Source organism: Manis javanica, chromosome 6 (assembly GCF_040802235.1).
Source record: "Manis javanica isolate MJ-LG chromosome 6, MJ_LKY, whole genome shotgun sequence".
Classification (NCBI taxonomy): domain Eukaryota; kingdom Metazoa; phylum Chordata; class Mammalia; order Pholidota; family Manidae; genus Manis; species Manis javanica.
In genome coordinates, this window is record NC_133161.1 from 99,496,692 (window position 1) to 99,513,854 (window position 17,163).

General features: G+C 46.6%; 1 protein-coding gene across 1 annotated transcript in view; it reads left to right on the top strand.

The window, feature by feature from the left end:
- Positions 1 to 17,163, top strand: part of ABCA13 (ATP binding cassette subfamily A member 13) — a 361,430-nt gene that overhangs the window by 136,110 nt on the left and 208,157 nt on the right. Inside the window, exons 30-32 of the mRNA XM_073239122.1 lie at positions 1,946 to 2,122; positions 3,425 to 3,731; positions 16,583 to 16,697. Coding sequence (XP_073095223.1) covers positions 1,946 to 2,122; positions 3,425 to 3,731; positions 16,583 to 16,697 — 599 coding nt within the window. The remainder of the gene's footprint in view (positions 1 to 1,945; positions 2,123 to 3,424; positions 3,732 to 16,582; positions 16,698 to 17,163) is intronic.

The following is a 17,163-nucleotide window of genomic DNA, read 5'->3' on the forward strand; positions in this document are numbered from 1 at the left end:
GAGGCAGCGTCCAGTGGGCCTGATGCTGCCATGTGTGGGGGCGCCCGGGGAGCGGGCACATGGGGAGGTCACTGGGCAGCCTGGAGCATTGGGGATGTCAGAGAGCTACGAGAGGGCCTGCAGAGGGCAGTGCCTGTACACAGAGGGCAGGCAGGGAGGGCTTATTATCTGCTGCTGTACAATGGAGGGCAAGTGACAGGACGCAAAGGCGAGAGGCTGCCCCAGACCTTGGAGAAGGAACAAGTCAAGGTTGGTACTGAAGACTCTCTGGGATTCCTGTGTGACCATTTCTGCACAGGACACTGGATGCTGACACTGGGTATCCAGCGTGTGCAGGCCGGAGTGTGGAGCAGGGGATACCATGGTGACAAACCCTCACTCACGGGGGCTGCTTGCCCCTGGGACATGCAGGGGAGCAGGTGGTGGAGCCGGGTCCACGGGGCTACTGAGGAATCATGGGATTACAGTGCTCCCAGGAATGAGCAACAGGATTTGTTGCGTAGAGAATGGACTTCATGTATTTAAGAGCAAAATAATACATGACATAACTAGAATGTTGGTCAGTCAACACTCGCCACAAAGCACATGTACACTTTGGCAAAATTAAAAGGCATTGTAAAGATGAAACGCCATCTATAGTTGCCGGCCGTTCTCAGGAGGGTCTTGTTACACTTTCCCATTTCTTTCTGTCTTGATGTGTCCCAGCTGATGGTTCTGTTCAATCTGATAGATTTGGGTCAAGTGGATGGAAGCTAATTGCACCTTTATAGGTGCTGTTTGAGAGGCAGCTGGTGTCCACCTGTTCCTTGGGACTGGAATAAGCAGGTCCCTGCGGCTGGGGAAATGACTTGGTGGCTAACAGCTGCCCCCCACTGTAATTTTGTCTCCATGGCTTCTTGATTTGCTGTGTGTTTGTGTTGTGTTGTGGGTATGTAAAAACATGTCAGCCTGTCTCATGTATGTTCACCATTTCCTGATTAATTCTTTTAAAGACTCTCAGGACTTCATTAAGAAGTGAGGCCTAGGGGCATGGTGTGGCCTTGATGACATCCCCCACTGAGGGGCTGTGGGTAGAGCAAAGTTGAGGGGCTCCGTTCCTCAGCTGGGATCCCGAGAGCTTTCATGGCCACTGTACCTCTCTGGGCTGTGTCCTGGGCGCCCTTCCGCACTGCCTGACTCTTGACAGTTGGTTTTTCCATGTCTCTCCTGTGGCCCAGCTCCTCCTAGAATCCAGAGCTAAAGTACTGAGACATCCTTGCTATTTTGTCCTGAAAAATGTTTGATGCTCAGCTTCAATGACAGGTTGTGGCCACCTTTAATTTCCTGCTCTATTTCCATTTCAAATGCACACATTGGGTCAGAGATCACAGCCTGGTTTGATTTCCTGTGTTAATGCACCTTACTTACTGTTTCTGTGAAGTTAATGTTACAGATGGATGGCTTTCGCACTGTGCCTGCTGCCTCAGTGAAGGCACATTTGTACAACTGCTTGTCTTCATATGGGAGTACCGCCTCCAGGTGGGAACACTGCCTCGAGGTGGGAGCACCACCTCTAGGTGGGAGTCCTGCTTCCAGGTGGGAACATTGCATCCAGGTGGGAGCACTGACATTTTTGCTGCGATGTCCCTGAGAGGATCTTTGCTCTGCTGCTCACAGCTTCCCTCTAGTGTGTGTCCTCTCCAACAGCCACCGTTCCACATCCACTGAGCATTGGCTCTTTCCTTTTCATTTCTGTGTAAGATTCAGCATTTCAGGGACCATGCTCCCAAAGTGGAGTTTACATGCAGCAAGTATGTAACAAATTTTGCACATGAACAGATGAGACTCTTTGGACTGGTTTCTTCATGAAGGAATTTAGGTGTGACTCTGCATTTCTCTGTACAATGCCACCATAGCAGCCGTGGATGCTGTGCTGTTGCGATGCCCCCTGTGTTTACTCTCCCAGGAGCGATGCTGGATGAGGTGCTGACCAGTGTGGGCACCACACGCATCCATTTCCTGGGCCGTGTCTTGGTCAATCTGTCGTCCTGTGTGGTGCTGAACCGCTTCCAGGCCCTGGAGTCTGTCTCCGCCCTGGAGTTGAAGGCGCATGAGCTCCTGCAGCAGAACGGCTTGTTGGCCAGTAAGTATTCAAGGCAGAAATCTGCTCACAAAGGCCCAGGCTCCAATAGGTTGTCACTTTGCATATTTCTTCCCAAAAGCATCTGACAGTAACTCAGGAAGAATAGAAGCCCTTTCCAGATAAAATAATATACAGCAGAGAGTTACTTGGAGCTGATGGGAAGGTGGGCCTGGTCCATGACGCCCTTAGCACCCCAGCCCAGCAATGTTCACTGCATCTAGTTTTATTAGTATGTGGTGTCATTTTGTGGCTGGATCACATGATCAGTTATACTTTTCTTGGTTAAATTTATCCTCTGGTTTTCTCCATCACTTGATTTTTATAATAGTCTCTTGATCTCCTGGAGGTGGGGAGAGAGAGGAAAACAGCCAATTCAACTCCTCTGTTAATAGTTCACTTATTTCAGATAAATATGATGTGGTCTGATATTCACTCTGGGTAAACACTGAATTATTTTTATTTTTCGGTTTGTATTAGTTTTCTAGGGCTGCTCTGACAAAGGACCACAAACTGGGACCTTAAGCGACAGAGGTTTATTTTCCCATGCTTGTGGCCAGAAGCCCACGATCAGGGTGTGTGTGTGTGTTGGTGGGGGGGCGGCTGGTTCCTCAGGGATACCTCCTGAGGCTGAGGGCAGAGTCGTTCCAGCCTCTGTCCATGGTGCAGATGGCTGCCTTCTCTCTGGGCTTTCTCATTGCCTTCCCTCCATGCACGCCTTGTCCAAATGTCCCCTGTGTATGAGGACACCAGTCAAATTGGATGAGAGCTCACCCTAATGACCTCATTGTCCCTTGACTACCTATAGAAAGACCCTGTCTCCAAATAAGGTCACATTCTGACATACTGGGGATCAGGACTTAAACATATGAATTTTGGGAGGACACAGCTCAACCCATAACAGGTGTTATATATGAAATCTAAAGAATCCGCATGCCAGAACACAGAATCCATACGTTTACATTTTGAATGGCAGATAATCCTAAAGGTACCAATTCTTAGGAATGTGTCTGTAATCCTTGAGAAGGGTAGCCTGATTATCTGAGCAGCCTGGTGTGATTTTTCAAGAAATGCAAATTGCTTTGTATTAGTGACACCACAGTGTGGTCTTACTAAATAAAAAAAGTGTTGGGCTAGGAGCTTGAAGGCCTTGATCTCACTCACCACCCACTGCCTTTGTGCCCTTCTGAGACAGAGGGCAGTGTAGGGTCTCATGGTCCATCCAGCTTCCATAGGCCCTGCATTGCATCCTGCGAGGCCCTGCCAGGTTGTAACCTGCCATTGTTCTTCCTTTCCTGCCATCAGGTATCATATTCAACAATTCCTTTGTTGGCAAGAACTTCAGGTCAGAGTCTGGCCAGCTGCCACCCCATGTCACCTACACAATCCGGACCAGTGTCTTATACAGCATGAGAACGGATTTGGTGAAAAACCCACTTTGGAAGTTCCATCCGCAGAGCCTACCAGCCAGTGGGTTCAAATACAACTACATCTTTGTCCCTCTGCAAGACATGGTTGAAAGGGCCATCATCCTGGCACAGACAGGGCAGAGTGCTGTGGGGCCAGCAGTGCAGGCGCAGGCCATCCCATACCCCTGCCACACCAGCGACCTGTGAGTAGCTGCATCAGCCACATTCTCCCCATGTGCCCACTTGCAGGGAGAAGGAAGGGCTTTGCAATCAGAAAACTGGGTAGGACAAATCTCGGAGCTTCTCTATAGCCATGCCAAAGAACATGCAAAGGAAATCCATCCCCTTTTAATTTCTTATGGTTCATTTTTTTTATATCCCTAAAGAATAATTGTTGCAATAATATTACCATGTGGAACTTCAAATATGACACCTGAAATCTGTAGCTTTAAAGACCCTTCAGAGTGAATTTGAACAATATTGACAGGGACTTTGCATGTCTGACTCCAGATGGCTCCCACCTGACTATAGAAATACGAAGGTTATTTCCTCTTCAGGGTGAATCCTTAAAAAATGTCTGTGTGCCACTGATCTAATAAGGTGAAATTGTGTGAAGGGGGTGGGGGCTGATTGTCCCTTCTCCCGCCAAGGGCTGGAGCAGCTGAGGGACAAGACTTGGACAGTCCCATAGACCTTGGAGCAGGTGGGGTTTACGAAGTGGAGGAGGATGTGACCCACCTGGGACTCTCACGCCTGTGCAACATCTGATGCTGAAAAGCTTTCCAGCCTATTGCTGGGCTGTGAGCTCTGCCTTCATGAATTCTGCTCCTAATGGCATGTCCTCCTTGCCTTCTGGGACTAGGGCCTGGCTGTGGCATCCTCCATGCCCACACTATAGGACCCAAGCTGCAGGGGTTCATAATCTTCCTGCTCTTTCTAGACTTCCCAGGAAGAAGCAAGTCCCTGAGGGAGGGTGTCAGAGGGACCACATGGGGTCTGCTTGGTGTGAAGGCAGGCGGCAGGCAGCTCCAGTGGCATCAGAGGGACCATGTGGGGTCTGCTCAGTGTGAGAGCTGGTGGCAGGCAGCTCCAGTGGCATCAGAGGGACCACATGGGGTCTGCTCGGTGTGAGCGTGGGTGGCAGGCAGTTCCAGTGGCGCACTGCAGAGCAGAAGCCAGGTGGCTGGCCACGCTTTCAGAAGGGAGGCTCCACATCCTAACTCCATCCTGTCTTGATGTCCTCCATGTAGCTCATCAGCACAGTCTGATAAAAATGAGGGTGGTGAGGAGGGAAGAGCCTTCCCATTTGGCAGGATCAAAGGCTGACTCACTGAATGAAGTGGGGAGAACAAAGGGTCAGGAAGAAAGAGATGGGGTCCTTTTAACCCAGGGCCACCTCATTATGCAAATCACTGGTAAACCTCTTAACCTTCTTCTTTGTAAAATGAGAGCTTTTTCTTTCCTTTCAAAGCAATGACAGTTTTGGCTTTGAACATTTTCAACTATTGCTCTTCTGCTCCTAAATTGTTTTTCTTGGAGGTGATAGCACCAGGAGCAGAGATCACGAAGAAGGCTGTCCTCAGCAAGGTGTCATGCACAGAAACTGCACACAAACCCAAATAGCAAGGTGTGAAAATTAATGACCTGTTTTAGGTTCTTGGAGAAGCCCTCTTTTCAGGATGCTGTCTTTTTTAGGTGACTCTCAGGAAAACCTCACTCTGAAAGCCTCTATCCCCAAAGTATGCTGTGATGCCCACCCTGGAAGAGGGGATGGGAATCTGCTTATTCCCTCCCCTCCTGTTCACAGGAGGAAGAGGGGAGCTCATCCCCTGGCACAGGATGCTTCCCAGAAAGGTGTGTTGGGAAGAAAAACATACGTTCCTGCAAACAGCTTGACAGAAAGTCTGAGATGGCCCACACGGTCCGTTTCCATTCCTACCCACCATCGTGCTTGATTAGCAGGGATGGGAGAGGGCTGGGAAGGAACCTGAGTAAGATAGATGAAGGTGTGCCTTTCACTCCCTGAAGATAAAGTGCATGTTTCTTAAGACTTGATGTGCTTGCAAGTGATTGACATCATCTGAGATTGTCCAGGAAGCTGGCACTTGGCCACCTGAGTTATAATTGTAGTACAGTTTAGACCACTGCACACAGTTGCTTAGAAATGTTACGTGGTTCCCTGCTACTTTTTGCATGAGTTATATATTCAGTCATTTATTAATGTGTTCAACTATAATCGTGTGCTACTTGTCAATCTCTGGGTTTGGGGTGACTCAATGAAGGCCACAGGTAAAAATCTCCCTGCTCTTGGGGCACTTACAGTCCAGGGAAGGAGTCTGAAGATCAGGAGAGAAGAAACTTACACTGAATTTTGGAAGTTATGTAATGTGGTTAGGATCGACCTTGCCAGGACAGTACCATCCCATCTGTTAAATGACAGTGATTCAGTGGAGTAAATTTGAAGATCAAATTGGCTTTATTCAACAATTCAAGAATCAGGCAGAAAATAGAAAGGAGCTTGGCCAAGCTGTAGAAAAGTCTTCAAAGGCAAAAGGGGTGAAAAAAGGTAATTATTTGCAAAGAATGCATTGTTTCATGCAAGATGACCTCTAGGGAAAAGGAAGGCATTTATTGGGAGGATTATTTAGGTAATTCCAGGTTGACAGGTTAAAGGTCACATTCCTGGGTGGTTGGAACTAAGGTTAGGTTGGTGTTTAGTCTTGGTTTGCTGATCTGAGACTTAGGACAAGTGGCTCTGTGCTGGACTTGCTGTCTCTTAACAGAGCAAAGACCTGGAGTGTTACAGAAGCACAGGGAAATGTGTGCAGGTCTGGGGAACAGCCAGTGCAAAGGCTGCATGGCAGGGGCAGCTGGTATGTGGGAAAGCTCACTGGAGCAGAGGGCATAGGGAAAGAGTGCCGGAGGTGAAACCAGAGAGCAGCCTACAGATGGGGTTGCACGGGGTCTGAATGATACACGAGCTGAGGAAGGTTTAAGCAGGAGTGATACCATCTGACTTAGGATACAGAGAGCTGTGGGCAGAGGAGTCTGTGGAGGGTGACTGTGGAACCGAGATCAGGCAGGATGCTGATGTGATAGCCCAGGTGAGAGATGGTGGGGCTGGTCCAGGTGTGGTAGCAGGATTGTGGGGAGGTGGTGAGAATCTGGCTGCATTCAGAAGGGAGAGGCAGCAGACTGGAGGAAGGCATGTAGGGGAACGCCATTGTAACAGGGTTGCTGGGGTGACCTTTAACTCTGGTGGAACCATGGTGGGTGGGAAGGTTTGGGGGCTGAGGATAGGTATTCAGGGTCAAACACATCTGATAGCCTTTAGGGACCAGAAAAAACATGGAGATGGACTTTTTGGGAGGCTGGAGAGATCCAGCAGTGTACATTAATTTCAGAGTCTTCACTGTTTTGATGGCATTTAGAATGTGGAACTGGCAGGCATTCCCATGGGAGGCAGTGTGGATAGAGGCCGACGCCCAGACCTGGGGTCCCCACCTTGGGGAGTTTCAGTAAAGGAGACGAGAAAGAGCAGGTGGGGTGGGGGAAGCCTGGGAGGATGGAGAGTGAGTGGCTCCAGGAGGGAGTGCAGATGGGTCCCTAGGTCATGGGGACTCACTAAGAGCAGCAGCAGAGGAGGGGATGGGAGGCAGATTAGGGGGACAGCAGGACTGGAGGCTGAATCCAAACCCAGGAGTTTGCTATTGTTGCCAGGAGAAGAGGGCAGTGGCTCTTAGAGGAGGGAATTTGGGCAGAAGAAGGCTCTTTCATCTTTATTCTTTTAATGCAGGATGCTGTTGTAATCGTCCAGCAAGAGGGCAGAACTGTGGTGTGTGGTGGGGGAGACCTGGACAGGGGGAGCACCGACCACCAGGCAATCTGACTAGTGACCATGTCTGTGCACTTGACCTCAGAAAGCATTCTCCTCTTTGAACACAGACCACCCCCTTACTCTCTCTCATGCTATATGTTAGCAGCCCATGCAAGTCATGATTTGAAGCCAAGCACTGGGACCTGTTCTTGGGATGGGAGCAGGACTCCAGGAAACCCGATGTTCCTTCCAGCCTGTGGTTCCTGGCTCATGGTCACAGGATGATTTTATAATAGGAGCTATGGTGTGCTTCAGGACCATAAAGAATTTCAAATGTTAATATATTGCTTCAAAGACTATGGCAAGTTAATACAAAGGCTTGCAGAAAAATGAAAAACACAGCTGCCCTCTAGAATTGCTTTATGTACAAAAGCCTATTTCTTTGAAAGCGTGCCTATTATTTCCTGCGTTGCTTTGAGGCACTTTAATTCCCAGGACGGGAGCCCGCCAGAGAGAGGGAGGGAGCCGGCGGCTGAGTGATGGCGCGGGTGCTGCTGCATCTGGACGGGGATTTGTCTTGGGAGACGCCAGAGTGATGGGTTGACAGGGGTTTGTGCTTGAAATGACAGAATCCTGCTTTCCGAAGAAAAAAAAAATCAGCTTGATCCAAAACAGAGCAGGGAGAGGACCTCTCACTTCACGCATTTGTCTTTTCCTTCTCCCGGGGTTTTCCCCAAGTAATGGATTAAACATCTTTCCCTTACATTTAGTGAATAGCTGTTGTTTCCAGCAGAAATTCCCGTGTCTGATTCCACTCAGAGCCGGGAGTCCTCTGCTGCCCCTTCCTGCCCCTTCCTGCCCCAGGCTGCTCTGTCCCACTGAGAGGGAACATGCCTAATTGGAGCTGGAAGCACTACAGTCACTATATTTTTAACGCTTTTCTTTCTCAAGCCCCCAAAGGTCGGTGCTCATTACCCCTGGAGCAGAAGAAGGCTCTTTCATCTTTACTCTTTTAATGTAGGCTCTGTAAAGGCCTCAAGGAATGGTTTCCAGGTTTCTCCACATTCTTTCCATCCAGGGCAGCAAAAATAATGCCTCTCTTATATGCTGTCACATCTTCAAGCTCCTGTTGTCCTTTCCCCCCCAGGAGGATAAATACAGCTCCAGACCCTGAGGCTCCGCCCGCTGGCGGGCACTCCCCAGCCTCACACCTTCCTAGCGGCTTCAGCCCTGTAGCTCTCAATCCTCACTTCCCAGCACTTTGGGTCAGAGCCTGTGTGCCCCAGTCCCTCCACCATCCTGTTCTTCAGGCTCCGTGCAGACTGGTGTTTCCTTCTGTCCTAATCAGAGCTCAGAGTTCAGAGGGCTCTGGACTGAGTACGTGCTGGTGTTTTGAGGGTCACCATGGGATGTTTAGCCAGGGCAGAGGCACTAGCAGTCCTGGAATCAACGGGTGGCTCCGCAGGGAAAAACCACCCCAGCCAATTCCAAAGGCCCTCCCTAGGAATGCCTATTCACTAGGTCATTCCAGGGCCTTCACTCACACACCTGTTTATTCCTCCATTCATCTGTTTGGTGAACATTGTTTCCTTCCCACTGTGTGACATGCATTTTTCTAGGTGCAGGGGAGTGGGGACAGAGATGAGAAGTGTGCATTTCTGAGCCTCAGGCACTCACTGCTTGCTGCAGTCCATACTGTACATTCAGAGGGCTACTTGGGAGTGGGAAGGATGGAGACTGAGATGCTCCTGCTCTGGGGGAGGTGAGGCCGATTGAACCCCTGGCTGCTCGCACAGTTGTGGCACTCTGAGGTATGTATTTGGTCTGCGTCCCTCTTTCTGGCACAGAGCTACTAAAATCCTTGGAATTTCCCATGATGAGAGTCATAAAAGTGTCTTGTTGTGTGAATGAGTGAATGAGGTGAACTTTGGAGTGCCTGAAGGTGGGGGCTGGTGTCCAGGGAAACCAACCATGTGACTTTCAGTCCCAACCCCAGACCCCTGGGAAGGGGAAGGCCTGTAGGCTGAGTCAATCTCCAATGGCCAGTGAGCTAACTGATCATGCCTGTGCAATGAAGCTCTATAAAAACTCCAAAAGACAGGGTTTGGAGTGCTTCTGGGCTGGTAACTGTGGATAAAGTGAAGGTACCTGTGGCCAGGATTCTCACCTGGCCCTGGTTGGCTTGCTCACTACACGTGTGTGGGCAGTATGTTGTTATTGACTCTATGTAAAGAGTTCTGCCCAGTGCTCCGGGAGGCACAGTGGCACGGCTGCAAGGATTCAGGAGAGCAGAGCAGAGGCTGGAGTGGTGGCAGCGCCAAGGACAGAGACTGGGATGGCTGTGGGGGCAGAGAGGCCCAGAGGCAGAGAATGGCTTGCTGCATGCAGAGTGGACAGGATTCTAGTGATTGACCTGCCACCATGGGAATAAAGTTGGCTATAATCTTTTTCACCCCAAGAATGTTCTATTGTCATTTCTTTGGTCACACTGAGTCCATAGTGAACTTGCCCGGGGCTGAAACCCACTGGCAAGAAAGTAACCTGGTGGAGATTTGGGGAGAGTGGTGCCTGGAGTGGGTAGGGCAGCTCCACCCCTCCCCACACCTGGCCCTGGACATCTTCTCTGTCTGTCTGTACCTGAGTTATGTCCTTTATAATTAACTGGTGACCTAATAAGTCAACTGCTTCTCTGAGTCCTGTGAGCTGCTCTAGCTGATCAATGGAACCTGAAGAGGGGTCGTGGGGACCTCCAGTGTGTAGTCAACCATTGGTCAGAAGCCCAGGTGACAACTTGGAGACATCTCAAGTGGATGTGTGGCAGGGTCTGTGGGACTAGCCCTCAGACTGAGGGGTCTGATGCTGTCCGCAGGCAGGTCATGTCAGCAGTGAGCTGAGTTGTAGGACTGGTACCTGAGAATTGTTCGGTGGTGGGGGCACCCCCCAAGTTGGAACTGGGGGCTCTGACCTTTGTAGCAGTATAGGAGTGCTTCCTGATGGGGAGGCTTTTTGGACCCAGAAGTGTCAGTCAAGTTCTAAGTTTGGCCTCTCAGCACTTTGGGCCCTGGCTCTGTCTCACCTTTCAAGGCTATAGTTGCTTTCAACTGCCAGGATCCCTCTAGAATCTCAGGCTTGGAATCCTGAGAGAGCTCATCTGAAAAGGCTGCTTTTGGATCCAGGCCTGCCTCATGCTGGTCACAGGGACTTGGGCCAGGGATCTGAAATGTTTGAATGCCAGGCCCTTAACCATGCATGGGGGTGCTAATTGGTAGAGTGCTCAGCATGGAATGTTCAGTATATTCAGTGTGGAGTATTCAGTGTATAGTACTCAGCATGGCATACTCAGTGCAGAGTACTCAGCATGTAGTAGTCAGCATGAGTTCTCAGTATAGTATGCTGTGTGGAGTACTCAGCATGGAGTACTCAACATGGAATATTCAGCGGGTAGTTCTCTGTGTAGTGGTCTGTCTGGAGTAGTCAGTGTGCAGTACTCTGTAGTACTCAGTGTGCAGTACTCAGCATGTTGTACTTACGATACAATACTCAGAGTATAGTTCTCTGTATGTAGTACTCAGTGTGGAGTATTCTGCATGGAGTACTCAGCGATGACTGTGTTTGTGAGAGCCTGAGACCTGGGCAGGAGACAGGGTGAGGCCCTGTGAACAGGCAGGGACCCAGGGCCTCATGGGTGAGAGGTGCTCACCTGAGTCCAAGGCCAGGATGGATTGATAGTTCCGGGCGGTGCTGTGTTCAGAGAGTGTGTGCACCTGGGCTTCCTCCCTCTGCCCTATGTTCCCACAGACCAGGAGCCAGAAAGCAGATGCAGATCCACCTCTATCCAGGTTTGGGAAGTCCACATATTCCCATGCACAATGCTGGCACAGGGCATACCTGTGTGTGGACGCTGCCCCACTGCCTCCCACCCAAGTCACCTATTTTAATTTTTTCAAAAAACCGTATTTGGACTTTATTTATTAATTCTCTTTTTTGTCTTTCCTAACGTATTCATTACGTCTGCTTTGAGTGGTATTACCTCCTTGTCTGGGTGCCTTTAGCGTATTACATTGTTTCTTTGATACTTGAGGCCAATGGTTAATTCATTATTTTTAGAGTTCTTTTTTTTTTCTTGAATTAATGTTGTTACCTAAGGGGACAATTTTTCTTTCAACCAATACTTTAACTATGTTCCCCAGATCTGACATGCTGCTAAAAGTTCATTGTTTTCTAGATACTTATAATAAGGATTTCTATTGTCTTCCTGACCCAAGACCTGTTTAAGTAACGTTTCTTTTAATTCCCAAGTGGAAATTCTTAGGAATTTTAAGCATATGAAAAGTTACTCAGATTACTTTTAATAAGAAGAATTTAAATTAAGATTACAGTGTGGTAGCATTTTAAAATTTAGATTGACAAAATCCAAAAATTGTAGCACACACTAAATTACTAAATTCTGGTGCTAAGTCCTAATTTTACATTGTTAACAGAAAATATTATCTTGATCATTTTCACTTTTTGGATTTAGGGAATTTTTTCTGTGTCAACTAAAACATAATCTTTTTTGAATGATTTTTGGACACTTGAAAATAATTTCTAATCTCCTATTTTTAGAGTAGAGAATTTGATCTAAATGAATTTCCATATTTAGGAATTCTCTGTCCTTTACTTGTGTCCTTTATATTTGTCCTAGAGAAAGACAGATGGGTTGTAGTCCCTGCAGTATGGTTGCCCCTCTCCTGTGGCCTTTGGGATGGTGATGGTGTGTTACTTTGTGCACAGTTATACATAACTGCGTTTTGAGTCCTCTTTAATGCTTTGCAGAGATAATTGTGCCTTGTAAATGGAATTAAATCAATGACCACTGCTTTTTCTTTCTTTCTTCCTTTTTCTATCCCCCCTGCCTCCACCCCATATTCCCATTGTTTGATAAACCTTTGCCCATCCATTCATTTAAACATCTTGGAAGTGTTTTGTTTCAGGTGTGTCTCTTGTGTACCTCATATAGCTTCTTATATAGGGGAGGTTAGTTGTTTAATCGTGTGAAATGAAATTTCATGTAAACATGGTCATAGGTACATCTTGCATTATAATTTTGCTTTTAAACTAATATTTAGTAATGCTTCACTGTGTTCTAGTGGTTACCTTATAACTTTATATAAATAATATCAACCCTTTATTTGTTTTTTTTACCATGAGAAATAAAAACGAAGTAATCTTTCTCCTCTACCATTGATTTTTCTTCTCCATCATGTGGTTTTAGTTGGTATGTTCTCTCATGTCATGTCTTCCTTTGTACAGTGAAAGCTGCCTATGCTTATATTCCACATTTGTCAGTGTTAAACAGATAGCTTTTGATTTTGACCTTCACTTACCGAGTTTTCTGCTCTTGACTCATTTCCTCGCACCTGCCAATCTTTGTTTGCTGTATCATTTCTGTATTTCAGGAAACATAACATTTCAGCCTTTCTTGTAATCTTAGTTTTCATTTTTGGTTCTTTTTTAATTTTACTGGGAAATATGTCCGTGGCTTACCATTACCCTGTCATGGTAACTCCCCAGTCCTTGGTGGGCTGACATTTGTCTCCTAGTAATTTCCTTAAGAAGCTCTCATGAGATAATATGACCTGAATTCTTACCTACTTAAAACTCTTAGAAGATTGATATTTGAAAGACAGTTTGGCTGGATAGGAAACTCTTGGCTCACTCTTTCCTTAAGTATCTTATAGAAATTGCTCCATTATCTTTGGCCTTGAAGGTTATTATGGAGAAATCTGAGGCTGCCTTGATATTTTACTGCCTTTATATGACCTGGTAATTTGGGTAAGTTTCTAATAACTTGCAAATTCAATACATTTACCAAGACATACTTCATTGTTGATCATTCTAGGACAATTTTCCATGGTACAAGATAAGACCTTTCAATATGTGGATTTAAATTTTCTTTTCTGGAAATGCTTGTTGTATTCTAACATTGCAATTTATCTTCCAGTATATTTGGTTTTCCCTCTCAGGGACTCCAATTGCATGAATTTCTTTTGTCTGTGTTTCTTACAAATAAAATTTTCCTAATTCTTTTAAACTTTATTCATTTCTCTTTCCCCAGTTGTGTTTCTGTGTCTGTTTTCTATGCCTCTTTGCTGTATTTTGTGTGGCATCAATTTACCCTCACTCCTTGGCTAATTTTATGTTCGGTTGTCTGATGGCTGTTTTTTTCCTTCTGTTTCTTTCCAAGTTCTTCCAGTAACATTTCAAATCTTGCTGTCTTGCCATCTCATCATTGTAACAAATTCGGCTGAATGGTGTTTTTTTTTATAGAAAGGGTTGCCTTATTAAAAATTTTTAAATTGATGGCAAAAAATGTGTTCACTGTTTTCATCTCCATGTTACCATGTGCTTGGTATGTCTTCATTTCTTAGTAATTGTGTAACTCTGATAACCTTTTATTTCTTGCTTCAGTGTGCTAGATGATTATTTATTTTGAATGAACTGGGTATTCTTGACCAGTTGTTTGCAAGAGGGTCCAGGTAGTGGTGAGGTCCAGGTGACATTAATGGCTACACAGCTCACAGGCTCTTTCCTTTCAATGGCCACAAAGACCGCATGCTTCCTGCAAATACAGATTTTCTGCACATGACCTTCTCCCATTTCCCTGGAAGGAGGGTTGAGGACTAGGAATGGCTTCTGATTTCACCCAGCTCTGCATGCAGCTTGGCACCCGCTTAACGCTGTTGCTCTATGTGTCATGCCCCCAGGGTGCCCCTAGGCTTTCACAAGTGCAGTTTTGACTGCACATTCTGGATCTGCCGAGGGCAGCACTTTGCTTCTGACAGCTCTCTTACCTACTCTTTTATGTGACTCCCACATGAACATGATTATTTTTAGCAGCTTTTTCAAATATTTCCAAACATTAATTGAAATTGGAATGTAACTTGTTCCCTTCGCTGATTTGGGAAGTGTTTCTGAATCAGGAAGGAGCTGAGTAACATAGCCAGGTAATACAATTTCTCATCTCCAATTTCTATTACATTTAATTTCTACCAAATGGCCTCACTCAAACATGTATGTATAGGGTGTCCGGACATTCTCTGTGATTTGGGGTAGCTGTGCCAAAAATTCCAGCATTGGACTTATCCAATTCTGAGTCTTTCATGCCTTTCTCCTTTACAATGATGTAGGGGTCCATAGGACATACATATCACAGCCCCAGACACATAACTACAGAATTCTAGGCAGTATCCTAGAATTATTACTAATTAGAATCCTAAGATAATATTTGCGCATGATATTTATTGGCTCTCTTGTAAGATTCAAGTTGCTTAAAGAATAGAGTTCAACAGCCATCAATTCCAATGCTGTTAAGCAAAGAATAGTAAAGCCCATGAACAAACAGACAGTTTTTTCACCCTATCCCCCAGATAAATTCTGTGTTCATTGTTTTTAACTTTACAAGTAATCTGAGCTTCATCTCTGTGCCAGAAATGTCACTCTGGGAGAATAGGTGTCATTTGTGGGATGGCAAGTGGATATGGTTTACGGTACTTCCTGATTGGAGACTCCTACCTACACTGAACTCTATAGAAAACAATGACGAGAAAAAACATAAAATCACAAAACTGAAAGTCTAAAGCACTCTGCCCTCTGCAAATAGCCACTGTACAGAGTGCAAGTTAACTGTATTTAACTTAAAAATGTGATTCTCCAAGTTTTATATATGATGGCTCATTATAGTTATCTTAATCAGAAAAAGAAATAAAAGCATAGTGGTTAATTCCCTTTTCTTGTTTACTTGCTCATGGTTTTATTAACAAATGCTTGGCTTCCACTCTGTGGCTGGTCTTTGCCAAGCAGAGGAGGTGCAGGGGGAGGCCTGCCTGAGGGGCTCGCTGTCCAGTGTGAAGGGCAGACACCGCTAGTCCTCCAGATGGTCCATGCTGCAGATGATGCTCTGAAGGGGATGCCTTGAGCCCTGGGAGGCTCTGCAGAAGGAGCCCAGTGAGATGTTCCTCTCTCCAGGACCAGCATCTCTCCAGGTGCTATCTTTTGTCTTGACTGCTGCAACTTTATAGTAGCTTCTGACTCCCTCTTAATAGGCTTCTTCTCTTGGCACCACTGTCTATGCTTAGTTTAGTTTTTTTTTTTAAAGCCAGACACCTGATATGTCCCCTCAATTTCTCTCCCCCCCTTCCAAAACTCTTTTTTTTGGTATTCCCTTGTTCTTTAATAAATCCAGCTACCTTGGCTAACTCCCCTGTTTGAAATAACTTCCCATCTCTCTGTTGCCAAAAGAACACTGTTCTCTTACAGACTTGCCATAATGTTGTCTATCTCTGCATTGACTTAGTTTAAGTCTCCCTGTCCCCCCTGGGGGGTGGTACTAGGATGTGGGATCCTTTACAGCAGGACCTTCCTCTGGTCATCATGTGTCACATGCCCAGCAAAGTGGCCTGTCTCTTTGGTTGGTCTCTGGGAGGAATCACCTGGATCCAGAGCTCAGAGCTACAAGGTGAGGGGACGGAGCCCAGGGTGGCTGAGAAGGCCCACCGGTAAAGGGGAGGAAAGAATTCTCCACTAAGGGGGACTGAGAAGGGTGTTAGAAAGCTGAGGGTGGTTCTGGAACCCAAAGGAGAGAGAAGGAGGGACCCGTCCTACGATCTCAGTCATAGCTGGGAAGTCAAGATGGAAAACGATGAGAACATTTCCATTGCATTTGAGGCCTGGCTGTCATTGGTGCCCTGGACAAGGTTCATTTCATGTGCACATTAGAAAGAGAAGCCCCATTAGAGTGGGTTGAAAGCTGAGTTTTGGAGACTTTCAATGGCCAGTTTTCATTTATCTTAGAGGTGGTAATCTATGATCAATGGGTGTCATTGACTGAAGATAGACAATGGTCCCAATTAATGGGGTAAATTGTAGTCATGCATTAATGAGCGGTCGCCTTCTTCCCACCTGCTCTGCCTGAGAGGGTGTCAGAAAGGACAGCAAGAGCAATGGCTTGTCTGGAACCTTGAAAACTGGTTGTGTCGTCTTTGTGAGTTTGCACACCTATTAAATCAGGATAGCAAACAGCCATCCTGCCTAAGCCACAAGCCTGTTGGAATGGCCCAAGGATCTCTTTTTCCTGAAAGTGCTCTGTAGCCTGTAAGGATAACCTAAAAGCCATGCCCGGGTATGTTACCCTGAGCCTGATTCCGGGTAGAGCTGCTCCGCCTGCCCTCAGGTGCTGACTGAATTGTTTCCTTACAGATTCTTGAACAACGTTGGTTTCTTTTTCCCCCTGATAATGATGCTGACGTGGATGGTGTCTGTGGCCAGCATGGTCCGAAAGCTGGTTTATGAGCGGGAGATCCAGATAGAAGAGGTACGTGGCCTTGGAGCTTGCCCGGGAGGTGAGGAGGGGAGGTTCGGGCTTTGGAGATGAATCCTGTCCTGCAACTCACCAGGGTCTGTTTGGCCTTCCCTGCCTCTGCTGCGGTTCTGTGCACAGCCTAGCTGTGTCCCTGCCCCAGAAAAATCATTTTATACTGAAGTCTCAAGCCCTGCGGGAGTTTAACAAATATTCCCTGTCAAGGTGAGGAAGCCAGAGAGGCAGGCACAGGGGAATGGGGGAAGCCTGTGCTGCTCATTCGGCAGTTTTCATCCAACCTAGGAAGATATAACGGCAGACTTTCTATGTGAATTTAGAGTTAGAGGTCTGTATATATAGCTTTGCTGTTTTGGTCCTAATAATGTTAAAATTTGAAACTATCAAGACTGCGTTTAAGAATGAAAATTCACAGAAGTATCCGGTAAAGGCCTGAAAGATGCTTTGTTCACTCGCCCTTTAG